The sequence below is a fragment of the Strix uralensis genome, chromosome 7, assembly GCF_047716275.1.
Source record: "Strix uralensis isolate ZFMK-TIS-50842 chromosome 7, bStrUra1, whole genome shotgun sequence".
Taxonomy (NCBI): Eukaryota; Metazoa; Chordata; class Aves; order Strigiformes; family Strigidae; genus Strix; species Strix uralensis.
In genome coordinates, this window is record NC_133978.1 from 8,272,157 (window position 1) to 8,288,816 (window position 16,660).

General features: G+C 41.5%; 1 protein-coding gene across 12 annotated transcripts in view; it reads left to right on the forward strand.

Moving 5' to 3' along the window:
- Positions 1 to 16,660, forward strand: part of JMJD1C (jumonji domain containing 1C) — a 165,124-nt gene that overhangs the window by 124,551 nt on the left and 23,913 nt on the right. For 7 of the 12 annotated variants that reach the window (XR_012629595.1, XM_074874317.1, XM_074874312.1 and 4 more), the window contains 7 exons: positions 829 to 934; positions 5,784 to 5,908; positions 7,160 to 7,303; positions 7,422 to 7,614; positions 7,681 to 9,377; positions 12,471 to 12,643; positions 12,966 to 15,175. Coding sequence is in view for 11 of the 12 variants with exons in the window: in XM_074874317.1 (XP_074730418.1) it covers positions 829 to 934; positions 5,784 to 5,908; positions 7,160 to 7,303; positions 7,422 to 7,614; positions 7,681 to 9,377; positions 12,471 to 12,643; positions 12,966 to 15,175 (4,648 nt within the window). In the remaining variant the exon portion in view is untranslated. Of the gene's footprint in view, positions 1 to 828; positions 935 to 5,783; positions 5,909 to 7,154; positions 7,304 to 7,421; positions 7,615 to 7,680; positions 9,378 to 12,470; positions 12,644 to 12,965; positions 15,176 to 16,660 lie in introns of those variants that run through there. The other 5 variants (XM_074874314.1, XM_074874319.1, XM_074874318.1 and 2 more) reach the window with 4 other exon arrangements.

Below are 16,660 nucleotides of genomic sequence, written 5' to 3' on the forward strand. Positions count from 1 at the left end.
GAGTTGCCAGGCTGCGATGCAGCTTTATTTCTCTGCCACAGCTTCAAAGGCAGAAATAGCAAGTTTGCTCTGAAATAGAGAAATAGGTATTCTAAGAGTCTAGAGATGAATGATGATTTAAGCCATGCTTTCAAGGATATGAACCAGTGTTTGTGCCTAGTTTTTCCTTGTTAGGAGGACAGTGCCACCAAATATGTCTCAATTTCCCAGATGATGTCCTACTCAAATAGTGAAAAAGAACCTTTTCCAGGAGAACTGAATATAATAAAAATTAAAGCATGTCTTCTTCGAAATTACCTAATTAACAAAGGCCTACATATTTGAAAATTAGTAATGGTATTTCTTGCAGAATGTTTGTTTCTCTTAAAATACAGCTCTTACGCATTATCTTTGTGGGTTTTATATCTTATGTTTATGCTCAATATGTCCATATTAAATTTTACAGATATGGAAAACAGATTTTTGTTACTATTTTTTTAACCACTTAATCATTATTTAAACAATTCTTTCTGCATACCTGTAAACATTGAAGTCTTTAGAGGGCAATTTTAGCTTGTAGTAAGACAGTATTTATGAAAGTGTGATCCTATTAATAGCTTACAAGTCTGGCCACATGTGGGATCTGACATACCATGTTCCCATGAAATAACTTCTAGCACTATGTTATGCTTTCAAGTTTTTTCTAAAAATAACACAGGGATTTGTAGGCAATCAGTAAAATTAGCATCAAACTACTTAATACTGTACTCTAAAATACATCTAGGAAAATAAACAGAAAATGTTACAAGTAAACATAACATATGGTTCTTTTTTTAATCTCTACTTTAGGACGACGTAGACAGTCTAAACCCAGTTCTCAGGGATAACCCGCAGTTACATGAGGAGGTAAAAGCCTGGGTAAAGGAGCAAAAGGTTCAGGAGATTTTTATGCAAGGTAATTATGTGGGAAATTGTGTTATTTTTATTCTGTGTTAGCTAGTTTAAGGCCATTAGTTGTGTGGGACTCATCCCATAGCATTTGTGATAATGGAGTTATTTTTTGGAAGTATCTGTTAATACAAGAAAACAAGACTATGTAAGAAGACTGTTATTAACTTGTTTGATGTTTTAGTGATTACAGCAAAAGCTGAATATCATTAGTCTGAAGGTCGATATTTTATAAAGTTTGTTGTGAAAATAAGTGTGTATGAATGGCAACCACACACCTTTTAGCATGTTTAAAACTGTTTTGTGCTCTGTTAGTGTTGCTGTTACGTGTGATAACTTCTCAGATACCTGTCTGTGCTTGTAGTTCTTCACAGTTCTGTCACAGATGAAGAATACTTTCAGATCCCCATACCCTCACCCCCTGACTGAGAAGTGCCTTTCAAATCAGTTACGATTTTGTAACTCGATTCTAATGCTGGAAGGTTGCAGCAAATGCATACATCATTTTCACACTGTAGATGCAAGTTATGTGAGGACTAATATGAATTAGAATAAATTATTTTGGCTCAATCTTGCTGATCATAAAAATAATATATGCATTTGCAGTATATTCATTAACTTTCTACAGAACTGACAGGCAGCTCTACAGAGGCATTTCTAGCAGTGGGAGGCAGAAACTAACCTCTGTGGGTCTGGGTTAAAATCCCCAGGCGAGCAGTAAAGCAATTTCAGGACAAAAATGCATAAGCATTTATTCTGTAAATTAAGACTGGGAGGGGAGCAGTAAATAATCTCATATTTTAAGAATGGCACTGAGGTTTGCTTGCTGTCTGGTTTCTTTGATAAAACTAAGATTAGAAGACCAAAGGAATATGGTAAGTATAATATTGAAGTTACAGTAAAAACTTTTGTCTTTCCTTCTGCGGAGTTTCTAATTTGACTAGATGTGATTATTCTTATGGGCCACAGAGAAAGGATGCTGAAAAAAGCAATGTGTGGAGTTGTGTAGAGATAGTAAGTTGGTATGTCGGTGTTAGTCGTTTTAGATTTTATCTTAGTATCCTGAGATACAACATGACTTAATAGTCTGCTGATGAAATTGGCAGCCGAAACAGGACTGAGAGGTGGTGTGAACTCAAATTAGAACTATATGAAAAGGAAACTAAAATTGAGCTTGTTTATTTTATTTTATTTCATTAGAGTAACAATAATAAGACAATTATAAAAGCCTCCATGTACACTGGGACAGAATCAATACTTGAGCAAAACCCGAGCAATATTGAAATAGTTATCTAAATGAAACTGCCAGCCCATCATCCACACAACTCAATTACATCCCATCACTCCAGGAGCTATATTTTTGTCTTTATATATATATATATATAAAATTTTATATAATTTCTCAAATAGATGCTTGGATGCTTAGAAATACACAAATTAGGAGTATTTTAGATGATGGGATGAACCTAATCCACAAGTCCTTGCAGACTAGCTCTCCTCATCTAAGGAGAAGCTGCAGTTCAAATCCACTTGCTCACCTGATATGATGCAGCGTGGCCCGAGGAGAGACACGCTTCCTTGGGCCTTGACGTGCCATCCACCGCGAGGGCCTTTGCAGTGCCACCGCCTCAGCCCTGTGGGATGGTGGTCAGCTAGCAGAGACTGCAGTCACACTCTCCTGGGGCATAATCTGCTCCTGGTCACGGAGACTTTGCATTTGGCACACACCTTTCAGTGGCTTACAGACAGCCCTCTAGCAGTGCTAGCTGCTGTAATCTAGTCACGTTATCCTTCTTTTCTCCTCCCCTCCCTTCTCTGGTTTTCTTTACCGTTATTACCATTTTCCTGTTCCCTGCAATCTAAGCAACGTTTTCAGTTCTGCCTCGTCTAGACGCATCTATTAAGGTGGTTACCATATTCTTTTACTTCATCCTCTACAGCATTTTTAGGATCCAGCCTTTTCCTTGTTGTCTATGAAGCTGAAGCCTTCAGCGCATATCTTAGTATTTTCTACTTTGACTATCACAGTTAAAATGCAGTTTATCTGAAGAAAGAGGAGAGTCGGAGAAAAACGTTAAAATCAGGTTCCAAATGTTTGAAAAGAAATGTGCCAATTTGAGGAGGGGGAGTTTTAGTCAAAACTGGTCCAATTATTTACGAGACTAAAGAAAAAAATTGGCCCTTGTGACCTTTTCTTTGGGCGGCAGTCACAGCAGCCTGCTTTGCAGCAGCGATTGTAGGTTTGGCAGGAAAGTAGTTTATTCCTTGTTTAAAAAAAAAAAAAACAAACTCCTCCCAAACTTGGCCAAGTTGAAAGCTTTTTGGACAAATAAAACCAGTTCAAGGAACATAGTAAAGTATCTTTGATTTTTAACAATTAAAAACTTCAAATTTTTTCTTCCTATTAGATTTATTATCACAACAATCTCAGGCTGTATGTGTAATAATCCTCTTGAAGCACTGAGTGTGCTTCAGCCCTGAAGATATTTCCTGATAGTACTGCACAGGCTGTTTCAACAATGTGTAGCTGAGTGTGATTCAGCCAGGGACTGGAGACAAAGCCAGGCTTTTCCTGTAATGGCTGCTTGTGGCTGGGCTGGGCTGGGCTGGAGCTGAGCTGTCCTGTGTTGCATGACCACAGTTTAATCTTCCTCCTTCTTACTGACAGTCTAGCAGCATGTAAGAAAAAAAAGCCACTGTTCTTAAAGGTAGATAAAGTCTCTTTTAAAAATAGATAGGATAACAGCTGGGATGAAGGAAAGACAGACGCAGATTAGAACAAGGAGTAAGGGGAAAGAAATTGGCACTGGGTCAGTGCAGAAGAGTATAAGAGAAGCTGGAAGCTGATGGAGAAGGACGGATGGAGCTTGTAAAGTGAGAAGACTGGGAAAGGACTTGGAAGCCAGTGGCCTGGAATCGTAAATGCTAAAATGAGACAAGAAGCTGGGGAGAGGGGGAGGCTGGTTCTGGTTATGCAAGAGATTGCAAATCATTGAGCAGTTAACAGTGGGATGCAAGAGAGGAGGAGCTGGGATAGGAAAGTAGGAATGGGAAATTTGCACAGAGGGAGAGACACAGGCAAAATTTTACTGAGACTGTCTGAACAAGGCAGAGCTTTGGGACAGCCGTTAAAAGTTCGAGACATGGAGAATGCGGTTGGGTCAGACAGCCACAAGTGTGGGAGTTGAGCTGGAGGCGTTTGCAGGGGCATATGGAGTAAGGGTTGGAGAGAAGCCATCAGGAAATGTGTCCCCACGGGAACCCCGTCTGGTCCAAGACCAGGAATGCGAGACGTAAGCCTGTAGATTCTTCCTCTCTTTCTGCCCATATGTATCGGTGATTGGCAGTGCCCGTGCTGGCGCACTTCTGACCCTTGTCTGTGCAGCTGGAAACATGCTCTGGGGATGAGTTAATGCTGGTAGCTCAGAAGGTTCAGTGAATGTCGAGGTTTCTGTTGTGCAGTGAGTGATGTGAATGTGGGTGAAAGAAGGGTGCCGTCACACGGTGTTCCTGTTCCCAGCTGTTTTAAAACTTAATCACATGCAAGAGGTGTTTCAAAAGGCCTTGCTGATGTTCCAAAATTAAACCCTAAGACCACTTGGAAATATCTAGATTTTTACTGCTTTTGTGCTTAGTTTGATCTCTCAAATATTGACATGAAAAACAGTCCTTATGATCACACAATGTAGTGCAGAGGGTGTAATGGATCCAGTTGTGTGAATATGGATATTTTACTAGAGAAAGCTGTCACCTGCGTGTTCCCTGGCCTCTTTGCTGCAGATGTTTGAGCTTGCTCAATGTACTGGGCAGGGGTTGGAAAAAATTATCTTCAGGAAAGACAGGGGAATTCTGGCCTTGCCTGTGCAGTTGAGCAACTAAGCACTCTTAAATCATTTAAGTTAGGCTTTTTGTCGGTTGTCATGGGCTGGTTCTGCTTCCGTTCCTGGATGCCTGACCTGGGACCTGGGGTTTGGTTGCAGAAGTAGTGAAACCCACACAGTTGGAACTGAACTCGGTGGCCGTGTTGCTTGGTCATACAAAATGGTATATAAACATGTAAGTGTGATGAAACTTAGGGTCCCGATGATCAAGTGAGACACTGAACTTAAATAAAATTGTTGAATCTCGATTTCTGAGTCTTGAAACTACCTATAAGTACTGTATCATACTTATTTCCCCACCCCCATGGGCTTTTGGAGGTGAATTAAAGTGATCTTTGCAAAGGGACCGTGTGCCAGGGTTTCTTTGCAGTTGATGTATCTGAAAACAAGAGCTGAAGTCTTCATAGTGTGTGGAGTTTTTAGTGTTCTGTGTGGCCATAGCAGGGACGGGATCACTCAGCTGCCTTTCCTACTGCTGTAATGGAGAGAAGCTCTGTGGTCACTTATGGGAAAGACTTGGCAGATGCAGAGCCTAACCACCAAGATGTAAATCTTTTCTCCAGCAAAGCATCTGGGCATGTGACTAGCCTGTTAAATAGCTTCTGTATAACCTGCTGCTGCCACTTTCTAGCCTTTCAGATTACTTTTTTGTGGTTGCTGTTTGTAGGCAGGAATTTTCCCATCATTTGTCATCATGGTTGAAGAAAGATTTAGTTAGATAAGAAAATTGTATGTTGAAAATGATAGCAGAATTGACCTTAAAGCATACTTAAATGTACTATTTGCATTTCAAAATGTCTTCCTGAATAAAAGCAAAATCCACAGGCAGTACTTTGCCAGAATTGCCTGCAGTTCGCTGTCTATGCCAGGCGTACTATATGTTTGCTATGAAGCTTAAAAAAAACAGGAAAAGCCATTTATACTTTTTTTTTTCTGAATTCTTCAATGGCTTTTTTATTTCTTCCCCTTCTAAAGGTCCGTACTCCTTAAATGGTTATAGGGTGAGAGTGTACAGACAGGATTCTGCCACCCAGTGGTTTACTGGTATCATTACTCATCATGATCTCTTCACCCGCACTATGGTTGTTATGAATGACCAGGTGAGTTTGATATGTGATACTCAGAAAACAAGCTTCAAGTAAACTACACGTTGGGAGGTTTTAAAATTCTTTTGTGGTACTCTGAAACACACTGAGTGTTGAGTTCCATCAGGGCGAGTCTGTTACGGCGCTGAAACTATAGTGTGACTTTGCATTGGACTAGCAGTTAAAACCATCCTGAAGCTGAACGCTTGTGCAATGATATGATTAATACCAGTCCTACAGTTTTGCTTTCCTTCTGCTGTCACTATTTGACTAGTGAAGTCTTTGAAGTGAAGCGATCTAGTTTTTAGAACTGGTCTTCCCTGTCAGCTCTGTTGAGAATTTCTCTTCTCAGCACTGAAATCTTTTAGCACTGCAGTAGCAATTAATTCTTCCGAGCAATAGAAATACCCACCTTCCGCAATTTATTGAATTAAGCATTTACTGCAGCCCCAATTTACATTTACTGTGGTGGGTTTTAGTTGTATTTCTGAAGTTGATGTTACAAAAGGAATTAATACTGGTATTTTTAGTGGCAGTAATGAATTCTATTTCAGGAGACCAAACCAATGACTCAACGTTAATATAGCAAATGACCCGTCTGCCTTGACATGAGTGACAAACTCATGTGTGACAATAAAAAATTAAGACTAGTCTAATGCTCAAATACATTCTTTCCCTTAATTTGCTCTAATTAATTTTCTCCAAATAGTATTTTTTTCACTTTGTGACACATTGATTAAAGATATGGTTAGCATTTCCTTCTTTCTGAAGTCTCTCTCACTAGTAACACTCCGCAGGTCTTGTAGTTCTCTCCAGTCGTTTTGGTTCCTTTCTTTCAGTAGTTTTGCTTCTGTTGGAAGCAATATTGTAATGTGCTTCTGCAGTACATTTTATAGTATATTAAATAAATTTTATAAAATACTTGTATATAGTAATTGCTACTTAAGGGTTACTCTATGAAGAGCTCAGTGTCTTTTAATTTCAAATTTGCAGGTCAGTGAAGGGGGAGAGGAAGTGGTGGTGGGGTACTTTTTATTTAAAAAAAATATTTTACAGTGATACGTAAAGACACATTTGCTTTGATTTTACTCTGTTGACAGCCTTTGAGAGTCATATGTCAGTTCTGCTTGTCAGGATTAAGTAGGCTTTTCTCTGATTAGTCTTTAGCACACAAAATAGAGTGGTGAGCACTGATACAGAAAATACAGATTGGGCAGTGTCTGAAATCTGCTGATTATTATTTTTTTCTTTTTTTTAATAAACCAGGTGTTAGAACCTCAGAATGTTGATCCTTCTATGGTTCAGATGACCTTTCTAGATGATGTTGTTCACTCTTTGTTGAAAGGTGAAAATATTGGCATCACTTCGCGCCGACGGTCTCGTTCCAACCAGAACAGCAACACAGTCCACGTAGATATATTTATCTTTTTACCTAAGTATTTTTGTATATTGTGAATATTAAAAATACATGTTTTAAGTTGCTAATTAAAATTGCATTTATGTCCGTTAATCACAAAATTATTTTTAGGGTCATTATACGCGTGCGCAAGCAAATAGTCCCAGACCAGCAATGAATTCCCAAACTGCAGCACCAAAACAGAACTCTCACCAGCACCAGCAACAGAGGAATACTCGGCCAAATAAGAGGAAAGGCTCTGACAGCAGCATGCCTGATGAAGAGAAGATGAAAGAAGAAAGATACGATTATATAAGTCGAGGAGGTAAAAGGCGTTATTGGAAAGGGAGGGAGAGCTTCTTAAAACTGCATTAGACTGAAAATGTGATAGACATGTTTTTATCTTTTACAGAAAACCCCAAAAACAAAAATAAACACTTCCTTAGTAAAAGAAGAAAACCTGAAGAGGATGAAAAAAAATTAAATATGAAGAGACTTCGGACAGACAATATCTCAGATTACTCTGAGAGCAGTGACTCAGAAATTTCAAATAAAAGATTAACGGATTCATCCTCAGAGCAAAATTCAGAAAATGAGTTAAAAAGCAAGAACTCTTCAAAGATAAATGGAGAAGAAGGAAAATCCCAAACTATTGAGGGAGTAGAACAGACACTAACAGATAGGCGTTCTCCATGGGATGAAATACAGGAGGATAAAAAACACGAAGAGACAGAAAGACTGAAGTCATCCGTCTTAGATCAGCAGGAAAAATCTTCACTCCATGCAGCAGAGCAGCCAACACCTTATGAGCAGAATGCCAAGGATCCACATGTTCAAGAGTGCAATGCAGAAAAACATCATACCGCAGAATTAAAAAATGAGCAATTTGTACCCAGACCTCCTACTCCGAAATGTGTTGTTGACATTACTAATGAAAACAACTCTGAAAAGGAGAGCCAGGATAATGCTGCAAGTACCTTTGGTTTGCAAACGGTTCAGAAAATAGAATCTCACAGCAGTGATTTAAAACAGCAGTTTGCAAATGCAGATTTCCTTGAAGCAAGAAAACAGGAAGCCGATCAAAGTTGGGTTAGCAGTGTTGTTAACAAAACGGATTTGATACAACCTGGGGTTGTCAAAACGTTATCAGTAAATGAACACTTAAATCCTGAAAAAGAAAAAGTGCAGTATGGCTCATTTATGTCTTCGTTAAATGTAGCTTCTCTAGCAGAAGAGAGTAAACTGCATAAACAAAGTCCAGTCCCCGATTCTGTGAAGTCAAAACCTAGTACTTCAGTTGATCATCCTAAAACAAAGTCACCTGATGTTAAGCCTAAATTCACCCAATCTTCTGATACTGTGAAGTCTAAGGTTAGTTCCCAAAACAGCCATGCTACTGGATTAACAAGGTCAGCCAGTAAAACTGATCATGATTTGCCTAGGTCTAGTTTTCATCCAGTTCCAGCTAGAGTTAGTGCTCTAGAAGCTACTAAAAGTCCTCTTATCATTGACAAGAATGAACATTTCACGGTGTACAGGGACCCCACTCTGATTGGACAAGAAACAGGAACTAATCACATTTCACCTTATTTGCATCAGCATAATTATCCTCTGCATTCCTCATCCCACCGAACCTGTTTAAATCCAAACGCTCATCATCCTGCATTAACTGGTTCATCCCATCTGCTAGCTGGGTCTTCAGCTCAGGCTCCCTTGTCCGCTATTAACACCCACCCCCTTAGTACCGCATCTCACCATTCTGTTCATCACCCTCATCTACTTCCTGCAGTGTTACCCGGAGTGCCTGCTGCCTCCTTGCTGGGTGGCCATCCGCGACTAGAGACTGCTCATGCTAGCAGCTTAAGCCATTTGGCATTAGCACACCAGCAGCAGCAACAGATGTTACAACACCAGTCTCCACATCTTCTTGGACAAGCTCATCCTTCTGCTTCCTATAATCAGCTAGGGCTTTATCCAATTATTTGGCAGTATCCAAACGGAACACATGCTTACTCAGGACTCGGTCTGCCCTCCTCCAAATGGGTCCACCCAGAAACTCCTGTTAACGCGGAGGCTTCCTTGAGAAGGGTAAGTTGAGCTCGTTTCCTAATGATGTGTTTAGCTGGGGCTGGTGTCTCCCAGCAGCGGTTTCTAGGTACAGATTCAATAGTTTGTGTCGCACCAAGTGTGCGGCGATGGTGGGTTTTTTGAGTAGGCAGAGAACTAGGAATGGAAATCCAGCAGTAACAGCTGTCTCACAGTGGATGTGAGTAGGAAGCTCTTCCAGACCTTGATCTCCTAAGTAAAGAAAGACAAAATGTTTGGGTTTAGTTTATGACCAAGTCAGGTCAGCCAGCTGGTTTGGGACCTCAAGTCCACAGGGTAAACGTTTGCTGCCTTGAACTATGAAAGCCATTGTGGAAGTTAAGTATTAGGAGAGGTAGGACAATCATCTTTACAGTGAAATTTCGTGTATGCTCGCTAAATAATGGAGGAAGGCTAGGATGGAAGGAGTACTAAATCCAGTGGGAAGTTCTGAAGAGAAATACTCGAGCATTTATAAATCTTTCTTGCACTGTACACCCATTTCTCTTGTCTTTACACCTGTCTGTGTACCCTCTCTTGGCATATCTTTTTCTCCCCTTCTGTTCCTGTTGACACACATCCCTGCCTTCCCATCTGCTTTCTACTCCTCTGTATTCAAGTCAGGGTGATTCCTCTTGTCTGTATGCTGAGTATAACCACTGAAGTCTCAGAAGAAATGGTTTGTGTTTTTCAGCCTAGCGCCCAGTGCGGCGGCGGTGTTTGGCAGGCAGACGTGGCAATTACAGGAAAAGTTTTCTCAGCTCCTGCAGGCTTGGGATATGGCAATGCTCATTGCAGGCACCTTAGAAGAACAGTGTAAGATGAAGCATGTGTAGCGCAGACAGAAAGTTTGGAGAGCTTTACTGCCAGCTTCAATCAAACCTCCACTGAGCATGTGCATACTGATCTTTAGAGGCTTACAACTTGGCCTAATTTGGGCAGATTTTCACAGGGACCACAAAAGGCATGTCACTGACAGTGGTCCTTCTGCCAAATTGTAAGCCTTTGCGTCAAAGCTTGGAGTTCCTGAATGGTTATAAAGATTTTTTTTCTTTTTCATCATGGGGAAAGCTATTCTTCCCCAGCCTCATTCTTGAGAAAAGCCAAACCATTGTGGCTAAGTCTTTCCCAAACAGTCAGTTTGAGTTGGCCTTGTAATATGAAGTCAGTTTGATCTAAAATGTGATAAAGTCAAATGCAGCAGCGAAGAAAAGCCTAAGAGAAAACTATAGGTGGATTTATATTTTCATGTTGCTGCCTGCTCCACCCCATACTGAAGTCCATTTTAAAGAACTTATGGTAGACTCTGTTTTCACTTTGGCTGCCTGTAGTATGCAGCCCTGCATACCGAGGCACGTAGCTTTTTAATTATGTTGATATGTGGCAATTGTCTTGTGGTGACTTGTCTTCTGGCTCTGACACTGGAGGCCTTTTTTAAATACGTCTTAGAAACCCAGAACGGGCGTTTCCAGAGTCGGTTTGCATGGGTGCCACAATCGCAGAAAGGGATCTGTGTTTCAGCTGTAACAGCCGCAGCTGCCACCCTGGGCTCAGGGCTGAGCCGTGTCTATGTGCTGAAGGAAGCGTGCTCCCAAGCCACCTTTTCCTACCACCCACAGGTGGCCGTGGCAGCTCCCGTCTTTGGGCTGGGCCGTAGATGGTTGCAGGTGGAGTCAGGAAGCTGTTTGGGCAATGCTTGGTGCTCGAGCAGATGTTCCCCAGCTCCTCTAGGGAGAAGGTGATGGGCCTTTTTTGCATAATACTTTAATACAGCTTACAGGCTATTCGTGGGAACTCACCACAGCGTGGGAACTCCTGGCCTAGGAAACGTGTGCACTAAAACTGTTAGCGCAAACCCAAGCGCTTGCTTTAAATATTCAGAAGTATAGAAATCAGAACTTCAGAGTTGTAGCACCTGCAAATCTATTCTGTGCTGCCTGCGTGTGTCATGAGAGCTCTTGGCTCGCCTTCTGCTGCAGCAGTTCTCAACTGGGAGTTGCCAAGTCTGGGGTGAAGAAGAGGGATGGACTGGTGAGGAGCAGAGGAGGGGAACAAGTTCTGGGCAGTGCCAGGAGTTAGGAGTGAAGCAGGACTTGAGGGGCTTTGGGGTGCACAAGAGCTCTGGTCACTCTTGTGCCAGTCCCTTCTTGGCTGGTCCCGAGCACTTGGGCAGCACTTCGAGAGGATGCCCTGCCTTTCCACTCCTCTGTGTGTGTTTCTCGTAAGCAGGTCTTGGGAGAGAGACAGAGAGCTGCTCTTGGTCTTTTCTGCAGAGTTGCTACACAAGTTTCAGAGAAGATAAGAAAATAGAAACTTACCTGAGTAGTCAATTAAAAACCAGTTTCATAAATTAAGACTATCCCGGTGTGTGTAAATGAGGAGGTTGGTATTGCCCACCTTTTGAGTATTTAGGTACACAGCACAAAATTGCACATACTGTGTGTTTGCCATCTGCAAAGTATGGCAGGCGTGTACATTCATCGTTTTAATAGTGTGCTGCTGATGAAATTATGCCAACTAAAAATGCCTGGCAAAATAAAGCAGATTAATTAGGATTATCATACTTAGTCATTTGGTTGGGGGGAGGAGAGCAACCATACAGGAAAGAGATGCTTGTGTCCCTTATATTGAGATTCGTTATAAAGCTGGAGATTAAATTATTTTCCAGAAATACTAAACCATATTTGTCTTCTGAAGTAAATATTTCTTGCAATTCATTGAAGAGCTAATGGTCTGTTTACTAGTAACTGAAGTTAAGCGCTGTCAGACTGTCATAGGTTTGCTGATTTTGGTGAGCTTGAGATGCTGTTCTGGAATTAACTATTCATGCTGAATACTTGAAAATGAAATGTTCTAAGAACGGTTCTGAAATGTGTGAACTATTTTGTATGCTGCAAGTCCAGGGGATGTACAGTCAGATGTTGCAGCTGATCAAAAAGTAACTTAAAATGTTATATTTTATTTACTGTGTATGATTTGATGCTGAAGTACATTACTTCACTCTGATCATTGGTAGGACTTGATAAAGTAACTCTTGTGGTCCCATGATTATTTTGGAATCTGATTTGATTATTTTGTTTTGGTTGGTGCTAACAGAACACTCCCAGCCCGTGGTTACACCAGCCCACCCCGGTAACCTCTGCTGACAGCCTTGGTTTACTGAGTCACATTCCTGTGCGACCATCCAGTGCAGATCCCCTTCGGCCTCTCAAACTGACAACGCATTCCAGCCCGCCATTGTCCAAAAGTATCGTAGAGCATCACAAAGAGTAAGTTTGCTGTTTAAGTCTATGTGAGAGGGTATGTTTCAGCAGCTGATGGTGTCTCCCAGCTTCCTTTTAGTTTATTTGTAAACATGGGTGCCTGTGATAGAGAAAAGCTCGTCAGTGTGCTGCAAAACAGACTCTGCCCTGTTGACTTGGAATGGTATTTGAGTTTCTGAGTCATCTGAAGGCTTCTGAAAATTGTACCTAATATAAAGAAAAGTTTGTTTTGTGTTAATAGATAACTTCAGAGCATGGGAAGAAAAGCCTTCCATTTAGCATGTTGTGCTACGTTCAGACTAACCTGTGTCTGCTTAACCTTTTTCAGAGAACTGGAGAGGAAAGCATTTATTGAACCTTTACGTTCTGTTACAACTGCCCCAGTAAAGACGGAGCTAGAGCAAGGCAGAACGCAGACAGCAAAGGAGAGCCATATGCACAGACATTTTGCAGATCCGATGTTGAACCAGCTGCCAAGGCCACCACAGGAGACTGGGGAGCGACTGAGCAAATACAAAGAAGAACACAGACGGATACTCCAAGAAAGTATTGAAGTTGCTCCTTTTACAGCTAAAATAAAGGCGTTGGAGGGAGAGAGAGAGAACTATTCCAGAGTAACGTCCTTATCTTCAAGTCCCAAAAGCCATTCAGTAAAATATGACAAAGACGCAGAACGCTCTGTGTCAGAACTGTATAAAATGAAGCATTCAGTTCCACAGAGTTTGCCGCAGAGTAACTATTTCACTACCTTGTCTAACAGTGTGGTAAATGAACCACCGAGATCATACCCATCAAAGGAAGCTTCAAGTCCCTATGTTGATAAGCAAACTAATTGTCCTTCAACAGCAGCTAGTCCCCAGTCTCTCCCCTCTTACATTTCTTCTCTTTCAAAACCTCCACCTTTAATTAAGCACCAACCAGAGAGTGAAGGCTCTGCGAGCAAGATGCCCGAGCAGCTTTCACAGTCGGTGCAGTCTCACTCTGTAAACTCTTTCAGAAGTGACAGCAGGAGCCCTACTCAGTTGTCAATCTCGTCTTCAAATACACTCCGGAGTATGCCTGCCTTGCACAGAGCCCCCGTGTTTCACCCCCCTGTGCACCAGAACCTGGAGAAGAAGGAAAGCAGCTATAGCAGCCTTTCACCTCCGACTCTAACCCCTGTTCAACCCGTTAATGCTGGTGGTGGCAAAATACAGGAGTTGCAGAAACCACCAACTTTAGTACCGGAGCCGAAGGAAGCTCAGACTGTTTACAAGGGCACTTCCGAACAGAATTTATCAGAAATATGGAAGTCTGGTAATGCCCCAAATAACGAAAAAGTGGATTGGCACATTGAAAGAATGAGTGGAAAGTCACAGTCCGCTACAGCATCTGTTATTGTGCGTCCTCCTTCTAGCACGAAATACGATAGCATACCAGTAATGCCGTCTGCTTCCAAAGATCGAGTTAGTGAGAGATCTTCAGCTGTGACAAATCAAGCAGATTGCCTGAAAACAGCGGAAGCCAGGGAGACTGGAAGAATCATTCTGCCAAATATGAACTCAGACAGCGCTCGCACACAGTATGAAAAGAAATTTCCAGCTGTCTCACAAGGCAGCATTCCTCGTGCTGTCACCCCTACCACAACTCTGATCTGCAGCACCAAAACGGATGTCACCGCATCGGCAGCAACAACTACCAGCGTGTCAAGCTGGGGTAGTTCAGAAGTGACTTACTCCTTATCGAACACGGTCTTGGCCTGTGCGCCGCTGGAGTGTTCTGCCTCGAGAGCGGCGAGTCAGGCGGTGGCGCAGACCCAGGAATGCAAGGTCAGCACTCCAGCTCCGGTTACACCCGCCGCTGGCAAGACAGGCAGCACTGCACAGCCCAGCTCGGGATTCTCCACCTCCACCGACTTTGTCCATTTGAAAAAGCACAAGGCAGCGTTGGCTGCAGCTCAGTTTAAAAGTAGTAACACCAGTGAGACCGAGTCCAACTCTGTGAAAAATCAGACATTTTCAACCTCTCTCTCCCTAGACAGTGCTATCGTCTGTAATACAATAAACAAAGCGAACTCTGTAGGCAGTGGGCAAACTTCCCAGACGAGTCAGCCAAACTACCACACTAAACTGAAAAAGGCTTGGCTAACAAGGCATTCGGAGGAAGATAAAAACACTAATAAAAAAGAGAATTCAGGGAACAGTGTTTCAGAAATTATTAAGCCATGTACTGTCAATTTAATAGCTTCTACATCAAATGATTTGCAAAATAACATAGATAGTAAAATCTTGGCAGATAAGTTTGCAAAGGAAGATAAGCACCCTAGGAGAAAAGCAAAACGAACTTATGAGTCTGGCTCCGAAAGCGGAGACTCTGATGAAAGCGAGAGCAAGTCAGAGCAAAGGACTAAACGGCAGCCCAAGCCAACTTACAAAAAGAAACAAAATGATTTGCAGAAAAAAAAGGGTGATACAGAGGAAGAAGTAAAACCGAATGGTGTTCTTAGCAGGAGTGCCAAAGAGAAAAGCAAGCTGAAGTTACAGAGCGGCAGTAACAGCAGTGAGTATATATTAATCTGATTTGGAAGAGACAGACTAATGTGGAGTCACAGTGTTAATCCTGAAGGGTTTGTCATGCATGATAATGGGGAAGAGTGAAAAAGCATGCTTGTGTGAATGAGTTGGTCCAGATTTACCTGTCTCGAGGCTGTTTTAAATATCCTGGTTTAAGAAATTCAGCATTTTGTATATATGTTAACAAACTGGATCTTGGTCTAAAAATAAGGAGTAGACAAACTGGTTTATGCTGTCCATCAGAGCTCAACAGACTGGTGCATATAGTGCCATTTGTATTGATGATTTTTTTTTATCTTTTTAAAAGATCTAATGCATTTATTTTGAGAGCACTACTGGAGGAAGAGATTCTCTATTGTTGAACTTTAATTCATCCTTTGATCAGAAAGCCAGAGGCAGTTCCTTGAGAGCCTGATGCCACTTTGTTATGATTTGGTTAATTTAATGGAAGGTTTGAGGGAGAGTCATTTCACACTCCAAACTAGCATGTGTGTTATGTGGTGTTAACATCCCTCTTGTTTAAGGAATAAAGAAATTTAGGGAAATAAAAATATCAATTGAAATGTAGTACTGTAGCATGTAGCCAATTGTAACTAGATTTATCTGAAAAGAGAAACTGGTCTGCCAACATGAGGGATTTTATTTAAGAACGTACCTTATTTTTTATCCCAATGTATTCTTCTTCAAGGACTATTCTTTTGTCTTTGTTCTGGTTGAGTATGAGAGAGTCTACCATTAAATTACTTTTTGCAAGAATTTTTAAGTACAGGTAGTAAGAAAATGAGTACTGCTCCCTGTAATTGCATTCTCTGGCTTTTCACTGCCTAGTGTATAAAGTTACTGTTCTGGTATCCGAGAGTACTTGATCACCAGTACTGGGTGCTGGAAGTGTTGCAGTCTGTCTGAGGTGTTCTGGCTTGGGTCCAGTGATAGTAGTTTCTTTCCCCCCTCAACTAAAGGGAAGATCAAGGAGAACATGCCTATAAAGTCTTTCTCAGTTTCACTTCTTAAACTGTAAATATACATGTGTAACATGTTAGGTCTTTATGACCTTTGTATTGTTGCAAAAGATTTTTTTGTACGTTTGTTGTAGAAGGACTGTTTACCTAAGGGAAGGCAGTGACTTCTTGTTTTGGCTAGCAGAACCTGAGTATAGAAGTGATATATGATAATACATTATGGAACTGTTTCATGGAACTTAGGTCAGGAAATGGGTAGGAGTTGGTGTTACATTCTGTTGTGAATTGCACAGCCTGTGTCCTGCACATTAACGGGTTGGGCCTGTCCTGTCACAGCAGCTTCTTGTGCTTGCCATCCTCTCTCAAAATCTTAAGAGACCTCGGGTCTTTTTGTCCATTTCTCCTAGTTAACCCATTAAATAAATGAACGTTTCTGATACTCCTGTCAATTTGTCTTAGGGGAGCTTCGTTACAATTTCTGAGAGTGTGCTGGTCAGAGGTTTTCTTATGAA